The sequence below is a fragment of the Salmo salar genome, chromosome ssa24 (assembly GCF_905237065.1).
Source record: "Salmo salar chromosome ssa24, Ssal_v3.1, whole genome shotgun sequence".
In the NCBI taxonomy this organism is placed as follows: domain Eukaryota; kingdom Metazoa; phylum Chordata; class Actinopteri; order Salmoniformes; family Salmonidae; genus Salmo; species Salmo salar.
Genome location: NC_059465.1, coordinates 11,201,281 through 11,223,410, shown reverse-complemented (window position 1 = coordinate 11,223,410; position 22,130 = coordinate 11,201,281). Strand labels below are relative to the sequence as shown.

Sequence of the window (22,130 nt, the reverse complement as noted above, 5' to 3'; positions counted from 1 at the left end):
GAGGCAATTAATGAAGATGTATGGGAGGTTTTAATGTTTTTGGTTTGATGAACTAAATGGTAAACAAATGTTGTGGGTTGTGCTTCTTTTCTACCCCACATCATGGGTAGGCTACAATGAACATTACTCTCAAATTATTCGATCTTTGAATTCCACAGATATTCCAAACTTAACAGTTCGACAAGTAGCCCACACCAGTTACTATTATGTGGAAAATGACATCATGGCAAATACCAATTTTCATAATTTTGATTAGGAGGACATAGCCCATCTCATATTTGTTTTCTTACCATCTAAAAAAATTACCCCATGATTTATAACTAATGTAATTTCATGTTTTAATTTTATTGGGGGTTTGTGTGTAAAACGTAAAAATGTGTACTGTCTGAGATGAGAATGACGTCATGGGGAGAAGCGTTAACCCTGTTGTTCCACTGTGTGTATCGAACTCCACTCCGTAATTTGCTGATCACTTTAACCGTTCCACAACGTTTTCTGCTATTATTTTCTTCGTCTTTTAACTCTAACCAGACCTCGGACCTTCAACGAGTCACTAAGTGAAAAACTGTGTAAAAGAATCGCGCATTTTCTCAAAGTTTATTGGCTGCGTTTTGTTTTTATTCTGGGAGTTGAGTTGCTTTTTATGTTACTGTTCCACTGCAATTTTTTGCATTATTTTTCTCATTATTATAATTCACCTTCGAACAACTTTTCAATAATAATATCTAGACTTTTGATTTGCCTTTAAAGGGGGAGTTTATGCTGTTTTATTTTTATAAACTTTATCCAAGGTAAAAAAAAATCGAGGGATTTAAAGACCCACCCGTCAAACGTGGTATGTATTCTATCTCTTGAGATATTTCTCTATTTCCTTTCTGTAGCCATCAGCCTTTCCAATAGCCTAACAGCTTGTTGTCGAAATAAATCTGGATGTGTATTCCACCAAATGAAAGTGAATAGTATCTCATCAGTAAAGCAATTAGTCAAATACACATTGGGCCCACTGATGAACTCCATTCTTAAATGTGTGTGACTTCACACATGCCTTAACAGATTTATGTGTTCTATTTGACAGATAATGAGGTTTATGTAAATGTTATGATACCATCTAATTGTGTATTGTTTTATCTGATGTTTTTCTCACTTTTTATCCTTTGATCATTGTTGTCTATTTGCTCCAGGGGGTGATGTTTTAAAAGTCTTTATTTGATGTTTTTTTCCCCTCCAACCCCTTTAACTGACACTTCAATAAACTATTGAAAAAGTGTTTCATACGCGAGTTAAACCATCGTTGGTTATAGTAATGGGACTGTGTAACAGTCTTGTACAGCGCTGGCGTTTGCCTCCAGTTAAAGCACCCGGTATAAATCGCTGAATAAGCCATGTGCTTATTTGGGAAGTAGGGTAGTGGGGCGCGTGTTGCATTGTGGCAACGTGCCATTGCATCTGATTCTGCACAAGACTTTCACAGGAAAGTAGCCTAATTAATACCCGTTGCCAGATACTGTCTAATTGTGTGGCTAGGCCTATATTAGCGAGCATGTCAGGTGGCATTGGATAGCCAATATTTAGGCTTTTAACGATTTTTCCATTCCAGCATAATTTTGTTGTTGTTGCATATTGGTTTTTGCACACAACCAAACAAGACAAAAATAAACTATAATATTTCACAATTCACCCTGTATTTACCCTCAGTATGCATGGTTACACCTTTCCATAGGCATTTCATTGGGCATCTATATATTTGCGTTGATGATGCATAGGCTTCCTAAAAAGGTTGTAGATGTATTTATTGTTTTGGACAACGATAAGGGTTGAAGTAGCCTAGTTTTGGATGTAGAAGATTGACACCCAATATGCAGATTTTTAGGTCTCTGTCGTGCCTAATGAATGAAGTCAAACTTAATGTGATTGGTTTGTATCAGAGAGCTTGGGACTGTAAGGGTCATTTTGCAAAACGATGATTCTGATATAATTGGCTTTACATTACCGAACCCTCATTGGTTTGAATGGTGTCAGCAATTTTTATCTTGTATTCTTTTGAACTTAACAACATGAATTGGGTTATTTAAAGTACTATATAGGTAGAGAACATTGAATAAAACAAGGCTATGCCAATAACACTTAAAAAAATTGCAGATAGAACCTTAGTCCCAAGTTCTCGTGATGGCACACTGCTCCGTCTGAGTGGTGGTTGTGACTAATGTTGCAATAATAACGACTTTGTAACAATGTTTGGGACGACTGACAATATTGCTATACTAGTAAGAAAGCTATACTAATAAGAAAGTAACTAGTGAGTTCCCTATCGCGCAATAAAGACTTCACCTCATCTGCGGATTTGCACAACTGAAAAGCATCTTCGTCATGTCATTCGAATTTCAGACACGTTGACAATATTCGTGGGACTAATAATACGTCGTCAAAGCACATTCAATTAGAAAGGCTAATGATACATTTCTGAGTGTATCCTATCTTTGTATATGCAAAAAATTAAGTAAGAAAGTAACTAGTGCTACCGCAGTGATTCAACGTTAGCGTAGGCCTACTGCCTTGGAGAAACAATTTGACTACACCGGGTTTATCGACACAGTTAAAACATTTCAGTTTAATGAGTCTGACTGCGGAACAAAGAGCTCCGTCGCGGGCATTAACGAAACTCCCTTTCTCTCATTCATATAGGACAAACAAAGCCCCCTCCTCGTGGGGAGGGATCGCCATTATAGAACTCGGCATCTTTTCTCAATTTGCACGTAGGCCCATATCGACCCATGTGCATTTCATCTGCCTGTGTAAGACTCCCAGACAATACTAAAATAGACTGGCATCCCCAGACCCAGCCATTTCTAATGACAAGTCTAGACTACTAATACCTATCCTGATGCGAGATTTATGTATTTCCCTGTAAAGCAGTAATTGAAACATTTGTGTGGGGGGAAATGACAGGTGAATTAGTTTTCTCATATTTTCTCTGTTTCTTGGCCTACATGGAACACTCACATTGCTATTGTCCATTGTAAGTAACTGTTCTCTCTTCCATATTTCTCTCCATGCTGTCTATTCCCACTTTCAGATAGCAACCAGGTAGGCTACTGCTGGATTGGCGAGACCAGACCATGTCTCCTCTCACACCTCCTCCCCTGCTGTGGTTATGGCTGACCCCTATCTGTCCCTCTGGGTAGCTGGGAAAGATGCCCTATCCCCAACGATCAATCTCATCCAGCAGGCCAACCAGGAGACTGACAGGACAGGATGGACTAGACTAGCATCTAGAAGTTGCGTACGTTTCAGCCCTTCTCAGCTCTTACAACAATTACCTTCCCAACTCCAGAACTCTCCCATTAGACTACACTACTCTGTGTTGCTGCTGTTCTGTTTTTATCCCTCACATTGCTACCAGGACTGTGCATCTAGTCTTTAGGCTGGACTGTCTGTCAGAATGCACAGGGCCAAGGGAGGGCCTGGCCCCCCACCTTTCCAGGACATCTATGAATTCTCCATGGACGGTGATGAGACCGGCACCCAGATCTTTCTGCGGGGCCCGAGGACAGCCATGGAGGGCCCAGGGGAGCCCCTGTCCCCTCACTCCGAATATATCCAGACTGAGCACCAGCAAGGCGGTCTCTTCTCCCTCAGGCCCCCCGCCCATGGAGTGCCCCACACGGCCCCCCAGGGTAAGAAGAGGAGGCGGTGCGGCGTGTGTGCACCCTGTATGCAGAAGGAGAATTGTGGCACCTGCAGCAACTGTATGAACCGTAAGATTGGGAAGCAGATATGTAAGCTGCGTAAATGTGACCAGCTGAAGAAGAAGGGACAGAAGGACTGCGAGGTGAGTGGAAATGACTGACCAAACGTCTAACTAACGCATATTTTCATGATATAGTCCCAGTGGCTATTTCTCATAGCTCAGTGTGAGACTGATTCCCTGTGGCTATTTCTCCTAGTTCAGTGTGAGACTGTTTAGAGCTGATTGAGGGAAATTGAAGTTGAAAATGTTTACTAGAAAATGTCTCTCTAAGATATATGGCCCTAAAATGTAAAATGTCATGACCCATATAAGTTTAACAGTTTAAACATGAAGGTTTAGTTTTGTATACAGATAACGACCATATGTGTACATACCACAGCAGAGGAGGATTGTATTTGAGTTCGATAACTGATGAATCACATTCATTTCAAAACAGCTAACTTTTAAAGTGCATGCAGCTGGCTGTCTTAGAAGGTTTTCATCAGACCACCTAAATCATGACAAGCTGATGTTAAAGCCCCTGTCTGGATCCCCTTGAACATCCTTTAGTTGTCAAATCTGGACATGCATCACCCCAAGGCCTGGTTAAATGAACAGTCCACCCAAATTACACATACAGTATACCTAATCTTGCCTATACCTTAAAGTTTACCTAGGAACAGCTTACCATTGTCATTGTTTTGTGCAAAACAATGGTGGAGATAGGGACCCCTGAAGGCGTTCGCATGCTTCCCATCCGAAACAGTTTGGAACAGTTTGTGCATGTATTAACCGTTTGTGACGGTTTTGGTCTTTGGCAAGGGTTTAATCGGCTGTTCGTGCACACATTTTTTTCCCGATGCAAGTCGAAGTTGGGAGCCGAAGTCTACGCCCCTTCATCGGTCATTGGTCAACAGTAGGGATTCTTCAATTAAGCGTTCGTTGTCATTCAACGATAGCCGACTCGTTCTCATGCACATTTTTTCACTTGAGAAGTACTGTACCAAACATATTAGTTAGATGTAAAATTGCGCGACTAAGATCAACAAAAACGTCAAAATTAATTACAGATTTCTTGAGTTATCTTCAATTCATTTGGACTATTTTGGCTACGGCATCTCAAGATGGACAAACAGTAATATTGTCGTTTTTCAAGCATAGGTCTTTTAAGGGAGTATGGGAGCACACTCGTTCGGTTCGCCTAGCTGATTACGGCAAATAGCATGTCTGAATGGACTCAGACTAAGTTGTTGAGCAACTAGAAGACCAGTCCTTGTCCCAAACAGACATTGTAAATCAGTTGGAGGAATTATTACTCAGCAGATTTCCAGCCTGTTTAAAAGTAATGGAAACAGGTGAGCTATCCACTGAAGTGTGTGTATGTGTTCATGTGCGCAATGTGCATGTGGGGGTATAAAAAACTTGATATACATGTATTACAGAAGATTTGACTTCTAGAAAGCTCAATACATTCTATTTTGGTTTGACTGAGGTTTTATGCCAACGCCAGAACTGTCTCCATTAGCTCTATTTGTGGAATAATTGAGATGAGGGTCGTGTTTGGTTTCTCCTTCCAGTCAACAAACAGCAGCAGTGTAGAATTCCTTCCAGTGCCCTCTGCGTTTTCTCCCCTGACCCCTGAGGCCCTGCACTGACACTCAGGATGGGGGTTGACCTTAGGGCCAGGGCCGAGGAGGGGAGGGAGGGTGGGGGTTGACCTAAGGTCCAGGGCCACGGAGGGGAGGCAGGGAGACAGGGACAGTGTGTGCGGTGCGTACACAGGATAGGGATGGGGCTGAAAGGCAGGAGGACAGGCAGAATGTAAATAAATAGTCAGCAGTGAGGAGGAAGGGAGGGGGGCTCAGGAACAACTCTGAACTGGCTAGGGAAGGCCTTTTTCCCTCTGTGTGTGTGTTTTAGGATGGGGGGTTGACTCTGTAGACAGGGACATGGATGACAGTTAGGACATGTAGCCTTGGGGACAGAGGGAAAGGTCTGAGGAGGGGCGAACAGGTTCAGTAAATCACAGGACATCTTGGCTTCCCTCCTGGACTGCCCTCCCCTGCTCTGTCACTCTGTCCCCTTTGTTTTCAGACACTCGCTGTCCCAATCTGTGATTGGTTACCTAGACCTCACATGTGGTCATAGTTGAAGATGAGGTTCTTGGAGAGGAGTTGTAACCCAGACATTTCAGTAGTCCTGAGTGGGAATAACTTACGTTTATGGATTTATCCTAACTTATTGTCTTGCATTCACTTTTAGTAACTGCATATTCAGGGACTATACCATTTTTATAGCCTAACATTGTAGAAACGTCCAGCTATATCTAACATGATACTCATGATGACATCTTCTATCTGTATCAGAGAGGAATACAGAAGCAGCCCAGCTAGTGTTTATGGATTGGATATATGACCTTCCAGAGGTTCTCACTCAGTCCCATTGTTGTTTAAAGTAGAATGTTTATGGCCACCATAGATTATACCAGTGAACTCTAGGGGAACTCTTCCTCTATTCAACCTGCTGTTCGGTAGCTAGGGTCTGAACCATAGTAATAGTAACACTGATATGTAGCTGTCTTTCTGTCTCTTACTGTTGCTGCCTTTTTAGCTTTGTAAACTCAGCAAAAAAAAAACGTCCTCTCACTGTCAACTGCATTTATTTTCAGCAAACTTAACATGTGTAAATATTTGTATGAACATAACAAGATTCAACAACTGAGACATAAACTGAACAAGTTCCACAGACATGTGACTAACAGAAATTGAATCATGTGTCCCTGAACAAAGGGGGGGTCAAAATCAAAAGTAACAGTCAGTATCTGGTGGGGCCACCAGCTGCATTAAGTACTGCAGTGCATCTCCTCCTCATGGACTGCACCAGATTTGCCAGTTCTTGCTGTGATATGTTACCCCATTCTTCCACCAAGGCACCTGCAAGTTCCCGGACATTTCTGGGGGGAATGGCCCTGGCCCTCACCCTCCTATCCAACAGGTCCCAGACGTGCTCAATGGGATTGAGATCCGGGCTCTTCGTTGGCCATGGCAGAACACTGACATTCCTGTCTTGCAGGAAATCACGCACAGAACGAGCAGTATGGCTGGTGGCATTGTCATGCTGGAGGGTCATGTCAGGATGAGCCTGCAGGAAGGGTACCACATGAGGGAGGAGGATGGCTTCCCTGTAACACATAGCGTTGAGATTGTCTGCAATGACAATAAGCTCAGTCCGATGATGCTGTGACACACCGTCCCAGACCATGACGGACCCTCTACCTACAAATCGATCCCGCTCCAGAGTACAGGCCTCGGTGTAACGCTCATTCCTTCGACGATAAACGCAAATCCGACCATCACCCCTGGTGAGACAAAACTGCGACTCGTCACTGAAGAGCACTTTTTGCCAGTCCTGTCTGGTCCAGCGACGGTGGGTTTGTGCCCATAGGAGACGTTGTTGCCAGTGATGTCTGGTGAGACCTGCCTTGCAACAGGCCTACAAGCCCTCAGTCCAACCTCTCTCAGCCTATTGCGGACAGTCTGAGCGCTGATGGAGAAATTGTGCGTTCCTGGTGTAATTCGGGCAGTTGTTGTTGCCATCCTGTACCTGTCCTGCAGGTGTGATGTTCGGATGTACTGATCCTGTGCAGGTGTTGTTACACGTGGTCTGCCACTGCGAGGACGATCAGCTGTCCGTCCTGTCCCCCTGTAGCTCTGTCTTAGGCATCTCACAGTACAGACATTGCAATTTATTGCCCTGGCCACATCTGCAGTCCTCATGCCTCCTTGCAGCATGGCTAAGGCACGTTCACGCAGATGAGCAGGGACCCTGGGCATCTTTCATTGGTGTTTTTCAGAGTCAGTAGAAAGGCCTCTTTAGTGTCCTAAGTTTTCATAACTGTGACCTTAATTGCCTACCGTCTGTAAGCTGTTAGTGTCTTAATGACCGTTCCACAGGTGCATGTTCATTAATTGTTTATGGTTCATTGAACAAGCATGGGAAACAGTGTTGAAACCCTTTACAATGAAGATCTGTGAAGTTATTTGGATTTTTACAAATTATCTTTAAAAGACAGGGTCCTGAAAAAGGGACGTTTCTTTTTTTGCTGAGTTTGGTCTAGTTAAATTTAGACAAACATTATATACAGACGTGCTCAAATTTGTTGGTACCCTTACAGCTCATTGACATAATGCTTATTTCTTCCTGAAAAGTGATGAAATAAAAGCTATTTTGTCATGTATACTTGCATACCTTTAATATGTCATAGAATAAAGCAAAGAAGCTGTGAAAAGAGATGAATTATTGCCTATTCAACAAAGATATTCTTAAAGGGCCTGGACACATTTGTTGGTACCCCTTAGAAAAGATATTAAATAATTGGATTATAGTAATATTTCCAGCTAATTAGTTTATTTAATTAGTATCACACATGTCTCCAATCTTGTAAATCAGTCATTCAGGCTATTTAAATTGAGAAAAGTAGTCACTGTGCTGTTTGGTATCATTGTGTGCATCACACTGAACATGGACCAGAGAAAGCAAAGGAGACATTTGTCTGAGGAGATCAGAAAGGAAATCATAGACAAGCATGGAAAAGGTAAAGGCTACAAGACCATCTCCAAGCAGCTTGATGTTCCTGTGACAACAGTTGCAAATATTATTAGGAAGTTTAAGGTTCATGGAACTGTAGCCAAACTCCCTGGATGCGGCCGCAAGAGGAAAATCGACCCCAGATTGAACAGAAGGAGAGTGTGAATGGTAGAAAAAGAACCAATAATAACTGCCAAAGAGATACAAGCTGAACTCCAAGGTGAAGGTACATCAGTTTCTGATCGTACCATCCGTCACTTTTTGAGCGAAAGTGGGCTCCATGGAAGAAGACCCAGGAGGACTCCACGTCGGGTCCAGGAGCCGCTACAGGCTCTCATCCCTGAGACAGATCGCCAGGCTCCCCTGCTTCCTCCGGCTCGTCAGGCTCTCATGCCTCAGCCGGATCGCCAGGCTCCCCTGCTTCCTCCAGCTCGTCAGGCTCTCATCCCTGAGACAGATCGCCAGGCTCCCCTGCTTCCTCCAGCTCGTCAGGCTCTCATGCCTCAGCCGGATCGCCAGGCTCCCCTGCTTCCTCCAGCTCGTCAGGCTCTCATGCCTCAGTGGGATCGCCAGGCTCCTCTGCTTCCTCCGGATCGCCGGGCTCCCCTGCCTCAGCCGGTCTGTCAAGTTCCCGCGCCCCAGCCGCATCAGCAGGGGTGACCAGTCCGCTCCTGATCCCCGGGTTCATCCCTTTGGTTGGCGTCCTGCTGCTGGAGCCGAACGCGCCGGGGAGGGGGTACCGTCATCTATGCTCTCCGGCGCTCTAGGTTGCCATGCGCCCGCGTCTCAGCCAGACTGACAGGTTTCCCGTGCCTCTGCAGAGGTGACCGGTCCGCTCCTGATCCCCGGGATCGTCTTTTTGGTCGGCGTCCTCCGGCTGGAGCCACGCGCTGGGAAGGGGTACTGTCACGTGTGTTCCCTCTAGGTCACCAGGCTGTTCGTTATGGCGCACACCTGTCACCATCGTTACACTCACCTGGACTCTATCACTTCCCTGATACCTTCCCTATATATGTCACTCCCTTTGGTTCCTTCCCCAGGTGTTTCAGTTTCATGTCTGTGTGCTGTTAGTGTTTCATGTTTTGTATTATGTTCCGTTTTATTTTATTAAAACACTCACTCCCTGAACTTGCTTCCCGACTCTGAGCGCACATCGTTACACTCTCAGTTGCAGGTCATGGGTCCTCCAACAGGATAATGACCCAAAACACACAGCTAAAAGCACCCGAGAATGGATAAGAACAAAACATTGGACTATTCTGAAGTGGCCTTCTATGAGTCATGATCTGAATCCTATCGAACATCTATGGAAAGAGCTGAAACTTGGCACCCGTCAAACCTCAGACAGCTGTAGCAGTTTGCTCAGGAAGAGTGGGCCAAACTACCTGTTAACAGGTGCATAAGTCTCATTGAGAGCCACAGAAAACATTTGATTACAGTGATTGCCTCTAAAGGTTGTGCAACAAAATATTAGGTTAAGGGTCTCAATTTTTGTCCATGCCATTTTCATTTGTTGTTATTATTTACAATATTATGTTGAATAAAAAATCAAAAGCAAAGTCTGATTTCTGTTAAATATGGAATAAACAATGGTGGATGCCAATTACTTTTGTCAGTTTCAAGTTATTTCAGAGAAAATTGTGCATTCTTCGTTTTTTTGTGGAGGGGTACCAACATATTTGAGCACATCTGTATATGATATTGATGGTGATTTTCTCATAGAAACAGACCATTGCACCCTGGTAACAGTGTGATTGGAGAGATCAGAGTTATAGATGATATGTGACTAATAATGTCTTGTCTGTCTGAACCTGACAATCCCCTCACAGGGAAAGAGGGTGGGTGATTGTATGTACTTACATGTATGTGTACATGTGTGTTTGTGTACATGTTTGTGTACATGTGTATTTGTTTACATATGTGTTTAAGCATTAGACTATAAGGCCATGACATAACACAAACTACACTGAACAAAAATATAAACGCAACATGCAACAATTTCAAAGGTTTTACTTAGTTACAGTTCATTAGAGGAAATCAGTCAATTGAAATAAATTCATTAGGCCTTAATCTGTGGATTTCACGACTGGGAATACAGATATGAATCTGTTGGTCACAGATACCATAAAAAAAGGTAGGGGGCGTGGATCAGAAAACCAGTCAGTATCTGGTGTGACCACCATTTGCCTCATGCAGCGCGAGACATCTCCTTCGCATAGAGTTGGTCAGGCTGTTGATTGTGGCCTGTGGAATGTGGTCCTAGTTCTCTTCAATGACTGTGCGAAGTAGCTGGATATTGACGGGAAGTGGGACACGCTGTCGTACACGTCGATCCAGAGCATCCCAAACATGCTCAATGGGTGACATGTCTGGTGAGTATGCAGTCCATGGAAGAACTGGGACATTTTCAGCTTCCAGGAATTGTGTACAGATCCTTGCGACACGGACCTGTGCGTTATCATGCTGAAACATGTGATGATGGTGGTGGATGAATGTAACGACAATGGCCTCAGGATCTCGTCACGGTATCTCTGTTAATTTAAATTGCCATTGATAAAATGCAATTGTGTTTGTTGTTCGTAGCTTATGCCTGCCCATACCATAACCCCACCACCACCATGGGGCACTCTGTTCACAACGTTGACATCAGCAAACCGCTCGCCCACATGAAGCCATATACGCTGTCTGCCATCGGTAAATAAAGTTGAAACCGGGATTCATTCACTTCTCCAGTGTGCCAGTGGCCATCGAAGGTGAGCATTTGCCCACTGAAGTCAGTTTCGACATCGAACTGCAGTCAGGTCAAGAGCCTGGTGAGGACGACGAGCACGCAGATGAGCTTCCCTGAGATGGTTTCTCACAGTTTGTGCAGAAATTCTTCGGTTGTGCAAACCTATAGTTTCATCAGCTGTCCGGGTGTCTGGTCTTAGACGATCCTGCACGTTAAGAAGCCCGATGTGGAGGTCCCTGTCTGGCGAGGTTACACGTGGTCTGCGGTTTTGAGACTGGTTAGACGTACTACCAAATTCCTTAAAATGACGGAGGCAGCTTATGGTAGAGAAATGAACATTAAATTATCTGACAACAGCTCTGGTGGACATTCCTGCAGTCAGCATGCCAATTGCACGCTCCCTCAAAACTTGAGACATCTGTGGCATTGTGTTGTGTGTCAAAACTGTATATTTTAGAGTGGCCTTTTATTGCCCCCAGCACAAAGTGCACCTGTGTAATGATGATGCTGTTTAATCAGCTTCTTGATATGCCACACCTGTCAGGTGGATGGATTATCTTGGTAAAGAAGAAATGCTCATGAATAGGCATGTAAACAAATTTGTGCACAACATTTTAGAGAAATAAGCTTTTTGTGCGCATGGACAATTTGTGAGATCTTTTATTTCAGCTCATGAAACATGGCACCAACACTTTACATGATGTGTTTATATTTCTGTTCAGTATATACAGTTGAAGTCGGAAGTTTACATACACTTAGGTTGGAGTCATTAAACCTCGTTTTTCAACCACTCCACAAATTTCTTGTTAACAAACTAGTTTTGGCAAGTCGGTTAGGACATCTAATTTGTGCATGACACAAGTAATTTTTCCAACAATTGTTTACAGACAGATTATTTCACTTATAATTCACTGTATCCCAATTCCAGTGGGTCAGAAGTTTAAATACACTAAGTTGACTGTGCCTTTAAACAGCTTGGAAAATTCCAGAAAATCATGTCATGGCTTTAGAAGCTTCTGATAGGCTAATTGACATAATTTGAGTCAATTGGAGGTGTACCTTTGGATGTATTTCAAGCCTACCTTCAAACTCAGTGCCTCTTTGCTTGACATCATGGGAAAATCAAAAGAAATCAGCCAAGACCTCAGAAAAAGAATTGGAGACCTCCACAAGTCTGGTTCATCCGTGGGAGAAATTTCCAAACGCCTGAAGGTACCACGTTCATCTGTACAAACAATAGTACGCAACTATAAACGCCATGGGACCACACAGCCATCATACCGCTCAGGAAGGAGACACGTTCTGTCTCCTAGAGATGAACTTACTTTGGTGCGAAAAGTGCAAATCAATCCCAGAACAACAGCAAAAGACCTTGTGAAGATGTTGGAGGAAACAGGTACAAAAGTATCTATATCCAAGGTAAAACGAGTCCTATATCGACATAACCTGAAAGGCCGCTCAGCAAGGAAGAAGCCACTGCTCCAAAACTGCCATAAAAATGCCAGACAACGGTTTGCAACTGCACATGGGGACAAAGATTATACTTTTTGGAGAAATGTCCTCTGGTCTGATGAAACAAAAATAAAACTGTTTGGCCATACTGACCATCGTTATGTTTGGAGGAAAAATGTTGATGCTTGCAAGCCAAAGAACACCATCCCAACCGTGAAGCACGGGGGTGGCAGCATCATGTTGTGGGGGTGCTTTGCTGCAGGAGGGTCTGGTGCACTTCACAAAATAGATGGCATCATGAGATAGGAAAAATATGTGGATATATTGAAGCAACATCTCAAGACATCAGTCAGGAAGTTAAAGCTTGGTCGCAAATGGGTCTTCCAAATGGACAATGACCACAAGCATACTTGCAAAGTTGTGGCAAAATGGCTGAAGGACAACAAAGTCAAGGTATTGGAGTGGCCGTCACAAAGCCCTGACCTCAATCCCATAAACATTTTCTTGGCAGAACTGAAAAAGCGTGTGCGAGTAAGGAGGCCTACAAACCTGACTCAGTTACACCAGCTCTGTCAGGAGGAGTGGGCCAAAATTCACCCAACTTATTGTGGGAATCTTGTGGAAGGCTACCCAAAACGTTTGACCCAAGTTAAACAATTTAAAGGCAATGCTACCGAATACTAATTGAGTGTATGTAAACTTCTGACCCACTGGGAATGTGATGAAAGAAACAAAAGCTGAAATAAATCATTCTCACTACTATTATTGTCACGCCCTGACCTTTGCCATGTATTTTTCCTTTTTTGGGTTAGGTCAGGGTGTGATGTCGGGTGGGCATTCTATGCCAGTCTATGTTTTCTATTTCTTTGTGTTGAGCCGAGTGTGGTTCCTAATCAGAGTCTATCGTTGTCTCTGATTAGGAATCATACTTAGGCAGCCCTTTTCCCTCCTTCTGTGTGGGATCATGTTTTTGTATTGCTCAGTGAAGCCTGCAGAACATGATGTTCGTGTTTCTTTGTTTATTGTTTTTTGTATAGTGTTCTGAGTTAATAATAAATATTTATCATGAGCACGCTGCACCTTGGTCTACTCCTTACGAGGAGAGTTACAGAAGATCCCACCTCAATATGACCAAGCAGCTTGGGGCGGACCAGTGAACTTTTGAGGAAATTAGGAGGAATATATCGTGGACTTTGGAAGGAATAGTGGCAGGAGAAAAGAGCCGGGGAGGGGGGGGGGGGCACATGAAGCAGTCGGCAGAGGAGTGAACCAGAGCCAATCCGGGAGAAGAGGGAGAATTTGTCCCCAGTCCAGAGCTTCCGGCGACAGTTCCCAGTCTGGAACTTCCAGCGACGGTCTGCAGTCCAGAGTCTTCAGCGGCGGTCTGCAGTCCAGAGTCTTCAGCGGCATTCTGCAGTCCAGAGTCTTCAGCGGCGTTCTGCAGTCCAGAGTCTTCAGCGGCGGTCTGCAGTCCAGAGTCTTCAGCGGCGGTCTGCAGTCCAGAGTCTTCAGCGGCGGTCTGCAGTCCAGAGTCTTCAGCGGCGGTCTGCAGTCAATAGTCTTCAGCGGCGGTCTGCAGTCCAGAGTCTTCAGCGGCGGTCTGCAGTCCAGAGTCTTCAGCGGCGGTCTGCAGTCCAGAGTCTTCAGCGGCGGTCTGCAGTCCAGAGTCTTCAGCGGCGGTCTGCAGTCCAGAGTTTTCAGCGGCGGTCTGCAGTCCAGAACCTCCAGCGGGGGGTTCCAGTTCTGAGCCTCCGGCGAGGATCCACGGTCTGGTTCCTCCGGAGACACGAGCGGAGGGATCAGCGGGCGGATTGGGGGCTACGCCCCAAACCAGAGCCGCTGCCAAGAGTAGATGCCCACCCGGACCCTCCCCTATAGGTTCAGGTTTGCGGCCGGGAGTCCGCACCTTTGGGGGGGGGTACTGTCACGCCCTGACCTTAGATTGCCGTTTATTTTTCCTTTTTTTGTGTTAGGTCAGGGTGTGATGTGGGGTGAGCATTCTATGCCAGTCTATGTTTTCTATTTCTTTGTGTTGAGCCGAGTATGGTTCCTAATCAGAGGCAGCTGTCTATCGTTGTCTCTGATTAGGAATCATACTTAGGCAGCCCTTTTCCCTCCTTCTGTGTGGGATCTTGTTTTTGTATTGCTCAGTGAAGCCTGCAGAACATGATGTTCGTGTTTCTTTGTTTATTGTTTTTTGTATAGTGTTCTGAGTTAATAATAAATATTTATCATGAGCACGCTGCACCTTGGTCTACTCCTTACGAGGAGAGTTACAGAAGATCCCACCTCAATATGACCAAGCAGCTTGGGGCGGACCAGTGAACTTTTGAGGAAATTAGGAGGAATATATCGTGGACTTTGGAAGGAATAGTGGCAGGAGAAAAGAGCCGGGGGGGGGGGCACATGAAGCAGTCGGCAGAGGAGTGAACCAGAGCCAATCCGGGAGAAGAGGGAGAATTTGTCCCCAGTCCAGAGCTTCCGGCGACAGTTCCCAGTCTGGAACTTCCAGCGACGGTCTGCAGTCCAGAGTCTTCAGCGGCGGTCTGCAGTCCAGAGTCTTCAGCGGCGTTCTGCAGTCCAGAGTCTTCAGCGGCGTTCTGCAGTCCAGAGTCTTCAGCGGCGGTCTGCAGTCCAGAGTCTTCAGCGGCGGTCTGCAGTCCAGAGTCTTCAGCGGCGGTCTGCAGTCCAGAGTCTTCAGCGGCGGTCTGCAGTCCAGAGTCTTCAGCGGCGGTCTGCAGTCCAGAGTCTTCAGCGGCGGTCTGCAGTCCAGAGTCTTCAGCGGCGGTCTGCAGTCCAGAGTCTTCAGCGGCGGTCTGCAGTCCAGAGTCTTCAGCGACGGTCTGCAGTCCAGAGTTTTCAGCGACGGTCTGCAGTCCAGAACCTCCAGCGGGGGGTTCCAGTTCTGAGCCTCCGGCGAGGATCCACGGTCTGGTTCCTCCGGAGACACAAGAGCGGAGGGATCAGCGGGCGGATTGGGGGCTACGCCCCAAACCAGAGCCGCTGCCAAGAGTAGATGCCCACCCGGACCCTCCCCTATAGGTTCAGGTTTGCGGCCGGGAGTCCGCACCTTTGGGGGGGGTACTGTCACGCCCTGACCTTAGATTGCCGTTTATTTTTCCTTTTTTTGTGTTAGGTCAGGGTGTGATGTGGGGTGAGCATTCTATGCCAGTCTATGTTTTCTATTTCTTTGTGTTGAGCCGAGTATGGTTCCTAATCAGAGGCAGCTGTCTATCGTTGTCTCTGATTAGGAATCATACTTAGGCAGCCCTTTTCCCTCCTTCTGTGTGGGATCATGTTTTTGTATTGCTCAGTGAAGCCTGCAGAACATGATGTTCGTGTTTCTTTGTTTATTGTTTTTTGTATAGTGTTCTGAGTTAATAATAAATATTTATCATGAGCACTCAACACGCTGCACCTTGGTCTACTCCTTACGACGAGCGTTACAATTATTCTGACATTTCACATTCTTAAAATAAAGTGGTGATCCTAACTGACCTAAGACAGGGAATTTTTACTAGGATTAAATGTCAGGAATTGTGAAAAACTGAGTATAAATGTATTTGGCTAAGGTGTATGTAAACTTCCGACTTCAACTCTATTTACAGTGTAAGATTGTAATGGTTAGGCCAGCAGTGAGTAGGATAGACAGAGAGAGGAAGCTGTAGCTGTGCTCTTTAGGTGAACTATATTGAGCAGAGGTTGAACGTCTCTCTCTCCTCACATCCCCCTCTCCTCTTCTGTCTTCTCTGGCCCCTGTGTGAGTCCACCAACTGTGTCCCCATCGCCTTGGCAACCACATCCCATCATCTCTGTCCATTATTCTCCTCTCCAGACACGAGGTCTGGCCACACATCTCGTGGTGTTTACACCTCTATTGTCTTAGGCATAGGAGGCCAGGCTTATCATTTGGAAGGACGGCCACGCAAGACTAGTATAGCCTATGTACATTACTCCGTCTTTAAAGATGCATATGGTGTTTGTATGTCTACTGCCACTTTTGTTTAGCCCAAGGCTAAATAACCCAGAAAGGTCATTTAGAGAGGACAGGAGGAGAGAACAGGACAAGGACATCACAGGAGAGTAGAGGACAGGAGGGGAGAAGGACAGGACAGGAGAGTAGAGGACAGGAGGGGAGAAGGACAGGACAGGAGAGTAGAGGACAGGAGGGGAGAAGGACAGGACAGGAGAGTAGAGGACAGGAGGGGAGAAGGACAGGACAGGAGAGTAGAGGACAGGAGGGGAGAAGGACAGGACAGGAGAGTAGAGGACAGGAGAGTAGAGGACAGGAGGGGAGAAGGACAGGACAGGAGAGTAGAGGGGAGAAGGACAGGACAGGACGGGGGTGGGAAGTCGGAGTGTTAGTTAATTAATACTGTTAATAGTGTTGTAATTACAGCCGGCCACCTCTTTCCACTCCTCCCCCTACCCTCCTCACTATGAGTTGCTGATTTTTACAACTCATTGTTAAAGTAATTGTAATGAGTCTCCCTCCCCCTGATTCTTGTCCTAGTCTAGAGGGGTGTGGGAGTGGGAGTGGGTTGTCACAGGTCTGGGTGAGTGAGGAGAATATTGGAGGGTTGCCGGGTTGGTAGCCCTGGTTACACCAGACTGAACACCACTCATTCTTGCTTCACTTGTTCAATTTGTTGTAACCAAAGTTGGTAGGGAGGATGGTGCCGTCCTGGTTACCAGACAATAATCTGTCATTTGTGGGGGTGAGGGAGACTGACATACAGAGTACGTTGGAATTAGCTGAGATTGAGTTGGGGGGCTGGGGTTTATTTATACAACAGGATTACAGTAATGTCATTGAGCAGATGGTGTGTGTGTGTGTGTGTGTGTGTGTGTGTGTGTGTGTGTGTGTGTGTGTGTGTGTGTGTGTGTGTGTGTGTGTGTGTGTGTGTGTGTGTGTGTGTGTGTGTGTGTGAGAAAATGGGGAGGCCTGTCTGGGGAGGCCAGGTGCAGCGTAATCAGATCAGTCAGTGCTGAGTATTGAGATGAGTTGGAGATATAGACTACACTACGTAAGGCAGAGTGGTCCACAAACTTCCGGCGTTAGCCTCGACTCAGACACGCGACTCTAATGGACTTTATTACAGATATTTGTATCACTCATGTTGGAGGGATAATTTAAGCGCGCCACACAACGGAACCACGGCACGCCGGCAGATACATGACGTTGCTCGGTCGCCACCCATAACACAAACACGCTGCGCAGCCGCTCTTGCTGTACCGCTTACTACAAACACACACACACACACACACACACACACACACACTCTGAGTGACGTCAGAGCAGGGAATTTCCACGCCAGCCATATAAGAGGCTGAGGCTCAGACAGGCATCACAAACGCTGTGTCACTGACTGGCTGCTTGTTTTACTACCACTCTCTCTCTCAGTCGTTCTCTCTCTCTGTCGTTCTCTCTCTCTCAGTCGTTCTCTCTCTCTCAGTCGTTCTCTCTCTCTCAGTCGTTCTCTCTCTCTCTGTCGTTCTCTCTCTGTCTTCAACATGAACTCGTTCTCTTTATTTTTGTGATTTGTGCTTTTTTCTTTTGACTAAATGGCTGTTTAAAATGTTTTTATACTTCTCTCAAAAGAGATTGCCAGTAAACCTGTGTAACTAACAACAATGAATCCAGGTAAGCCCATATACATCGTCGCTACAGTTGCCTGGCACTCTGTGAAGCTTGGACATTACAACGGCCACTTGTCCTCCTTCACCTAGACTTGAAAGTAGAAGATACTGGTAAAACGCAGATACAAATGTGTTCAGTAGTTGGCTGGCATTGAGGCACATTACTAGTGTCAGTGAAAACTAAACCGAGAGCATATTTTACCTGCGTCTGAGACGGTACTAGCAGATCTCTCTCCCTTTAAACCAACATAAACAAAACACCCCCCCCCCCACCCCAGACCTCCTAAATATGATCGGTATGTTCATCTTGTAGGGTAAGTTTCCTAAAAGAGAACAACTCAGAATGGAGGGGAAGTTATTTTGTTGTACAACCTTGGGGGTTATTTAGTCTATCAGAATGATACTCATTAGGCAGTGTGTTTTCTTTCATTTCATTTCAACTTTTGTCAATGACCTGTGCAACGCAAAGTGTTCACACGGTACAGAAATACGTTTCACATTCTACCTTGTGTTACGTTTTTACACATTTCCATACATTTGCACAATTCAGAAATGTTTGCTACATTATGTCAGCGTGTGTGAATCTTGAGTCAGCATGTTTAAATGGCTGTGGTGCTGTGTAAGTGTCTGTTCCCCGGTACACAGAGAGTGTGTGTGTGTGTGTGTGTGTGTGTGTGTGTGTGTGTGTGTGTGTGTGTGTGTGTGTGTGTGTGTGTGTGTGTGTGTGTGTGTGTGTGTGTGTGTGTGTGCACTGTAGTCCAGTCCAGTTATTGCAGGCAACCCTGACACAGATGGTCCTCAGCGATACCACATACCAGAGGCATTGTTTAGGGAAGCCGAGCTCAAGGAGATAATTGACAGCCATAGAGAGGTCCCATCCCCCAGTCCACCTTCCGTCTATCTCTCTCTTTCTCTCTCTTTCTCTGTGTTATTCTCACTAACTCGATATAGGACTGCATGTGCAAGCAAGCATACACAGCCACCCCCCCCCCTCCCTCTCTCTCACTCTCTCTCTCTTTCACCCTAGCAGCAGAGCTCAGGCCGGCCGCTGATTGGTTGCTTGACTCTCTTTGTGTGCGGTGTGTAGCGTGACGTTTGCGCCGGCCGTGTGTGTGTGCGTGTGTTCATGCGAGTGTATTGTTGAAGAGCGGGTGGGGGGGGGGGTGTATTCACATCACGAGTGCAGTTAGTTTTACTCGATGGAAAGACTGAGAAAGAGAGGAGGGGGGTTTAAAGAAAGGAGAAGGAACGGGGGGAGGTAGTGTGTAGAGCAGCAGTGAAAACGATCACAGAGGCTGGGTTTGAAAAAAAATCCTCACTCGTGCGTGCGTGTGCGGTAGACCTATTAGCATAGGGGAACGAGGGAGGGAGGGAGGGAGGGAGGGAGGGAGGGAGAGAGAGAGAGAGAGAGAGGGAGGGAGGGAGAGAATGTGTGTGTACTAGGGCTAATGTAAAACAGGATTAAAAACACAAGATGGCTTCCTGAATGGGTTGGAGCACAGACTAGAGAGAGCGAGAGAGAGAGAGTGTGATAGTAGAGGTTAGACGAGAGGGAGCTTGAGTCTTCTGATGGGGATACGGCCAGCCGACGGAGAGAGAGAGCAGCACACCAAGACAGATTGGCACACTGGGTAAATATTAATTACCAGGCAGAATGCCGGACAGGGACACAGAGAGCCGGGAGAGAGAGAGGGGAGTCTGTGGGGTTTATTTGAGATAGAGGAGAGGGGGGTGGAGAGACCAGGAGGGTTAGCTGGAGACAACACACTGCCGGTACTCTAAACAGCTAGAAGTGGTTAGAGGGGCATATCCAATGTACACTGCTGCTATTCTGTGTTCATTGTTTCAGGACTTCCATTATTACTGCTGTTACTGTTACAACCCCTTTGTAGTGTATTGGAGTTGATACTTTAAACGTGTTATTATCGTCGTATTGACAGTAATCTATACATGAATAATGTCTATGAATTATAAAGACGTTATAATGCATGACCATTTACAGAAATATGGTAGATGTATATGTTGTCATGGTGATATTCAAAGGCACATTGCTACAATCGTGAATAGAGGCTATCCTCCTCGTTCATGATGCATTACATAATTCTATCATTAAAATAGAATCCTTGCTCTCTCACTGTCTCTCATACTCGCTCAGAGCAGTGGGGAAGCGCCGGCTTGGCTTGCCATTTGAAGGCAAATAGAAGTGATATGTGTTAGGTTCCTTTCCTGTCAGGAGGAGAGAATATGAGAAGGGGGTTATATAGACGGGGTATTCTTTAGGCGCTCATGTTGTCTGGATTGACACGTCTCTTTGGAAAGCTCTTGTCGCATTGTTCGATTGATTGTTATTCTCCCCCCATTTCTCTCTCTCCCTCCCTCCCTCCCTCCCTCCCTCTCTCTCCTTCTCCCTTTCTCACTCTCCTGAATGGCTGGTAAGGTGGGACATATTGAGGACTACAGTAAAGCCTGGTCGGTAAAGCCCAGTCTGGCAACAGAGGTAAGAGGAAGACTCCACCTGGAGCAGATAGCGTTGAGACAGAGCTAGTCTGTCAGACAGCGTATTATGTGCTGTATTTCTGGGTTATTAGTGGGATTGGAGGGCTTCAGTCCTTGTGTTACTGCAGTGGGGGGGAGGGCTGTCATCTGGGCTGTCATCTGTCTGCGATTTCCCTGTGTGTCTGTTCTGTTTGTAGGAGGCTTGCAGATGTTAGAAGGGAGGAAGGGCATATAGTGCTGCAGAAACCGGTGTGTGTTTGTGTGTGTGTTTGTGTGCACGCGTGCACTTATATCAGGGAGCTTTAACTAGCCCTTGATCAACAAACAGACAGACCGTAAATAGACATCCACATGTCATCTGTCTGTTGGCGCTCACGCCGGTGACCACGTGTGGTTTGTGTTCAGAGTTGTCTGAGCTCCGTCTCACAGGAGAGGAGAGGCCTTTAAAGGCAGGCGTGTGAACAGACTTATACTGTGGCGCGGTGCAGTGTGTAGTTAGTTAGTTATCTTCACCCTGTAGCTGGCTGCATGGCTGCTAGCTCAGAGCGCAGGCTTTATCTGGCGGCTGCGTTTTGTGCTAGGTCGCTGTGATTAAGTGGCAGGCGGCGAGGCTGGGCCGGGTTTAAAGCGTCCCGGGCTGGGCGGCGATTGGCGGCAGAGGCAGGCATGTGATGAGAGAGGCGGCCAGCGAGAGGAGGAGGAGGATGAGGATGAGAGGAGGAGGAGAGGAGGAGGAACCGTACCCACAGGTTCAGGAGCCAGGGAGCGGGCCCTCCTCTCAGAGTTCAGAAGTCAACCGAGGGAGTAAAAGTTAGTGGGTCAGACAGACACGCATGCGCACATGATTATCTGGCTGTGTGTGTGTGTGTGTGTGTGTGTGTGTGTGTGTGTGTGTGTGTGTGTGTGTGTGTGTGTGTGTGTGTGTGTGTGTGTACTATAGTAACCTCTAGCACGTGGCCTCTAAGTGCTGGCGCGCTGCTGTTCTCTGGTCTGCCAAGTCGTGGCACGCTTGTGTGTTTATATACGAGGTAAATCTCTGAGCTATGGGTTCAGACGGAGGATTCCGTCCATGCTGTCGCTGAACTGGCAATCTGTTTATAGAGACTGGCATAGCTAATCAATGTCCAGTATTCTGACGTATGTCTTGTTTTTGAATGGATTCTTTCATTGTAAGATCGGTTGTCAAAGTTGAGTTTTGGCATGTTGATGATCAGTTGAATATGAGGAAGGAGATTCAAATTTAGCCGTAGGCTTTTCTTGTTGTGCTAATGATCTTCGGTTTCAGTTATACATGTTCAGACAGTCAGGGAATTGGTTTTCATGCTACTTTTGAACTCAGTGAACTTCTTAAAGTCCAAGTGCTGACACATACTTCTCATCAGCTAAGGCTGTTGGTCACCATCTGTTGTTGTCATGATTCAAGGATCATTCTGGAAAATAGTCAAGACTGGCTCATACATCCACACAAACAACGCCCTGTTGAAGAAGCACTCTATA

The 22,130-nt window shown here is 46.0% G+C and overlaps 1 protein-coding gene across 3 annotated transcripts in view; it reads left to right on the top strand.

The window, feature by feature from the left end:
• The first annotated feature begins 359 nt into the window (after window positions 1-359).
• tet3 (tet methylcytosine dioxygenase 3) overlaps window positions 360-22,130 on the top strand; it is a 64,773-nt gene continuing 43,002 nt past the window's right edge. Inside the window, exons 1-3 of one of the 3 annotated variants that reach the window (XM_014170937.2) lie at window positions 360-835; window positions 3,074-3,829; window positions 20,575-20,634. In XM_014170937.2, coding sequence (XP_014026412.1) covers window positions 3,440-3,829; window positions 20,575-20,634 — 450 coding nt within the window. In that variant the 5' untranslated portion in view covers window positions 360-835; window positions 3,074-3,439. Of the gene's footprint in view, window positions 836-3,073; window positions 3,830-19,515; window positions 19,769-20,574; window positions 20,635-22,130 lie in introns of those variants that run through there. The other 2 variants (XM_014170938.2, XM_014170939.2) reach the window with 2 other exon arrangements.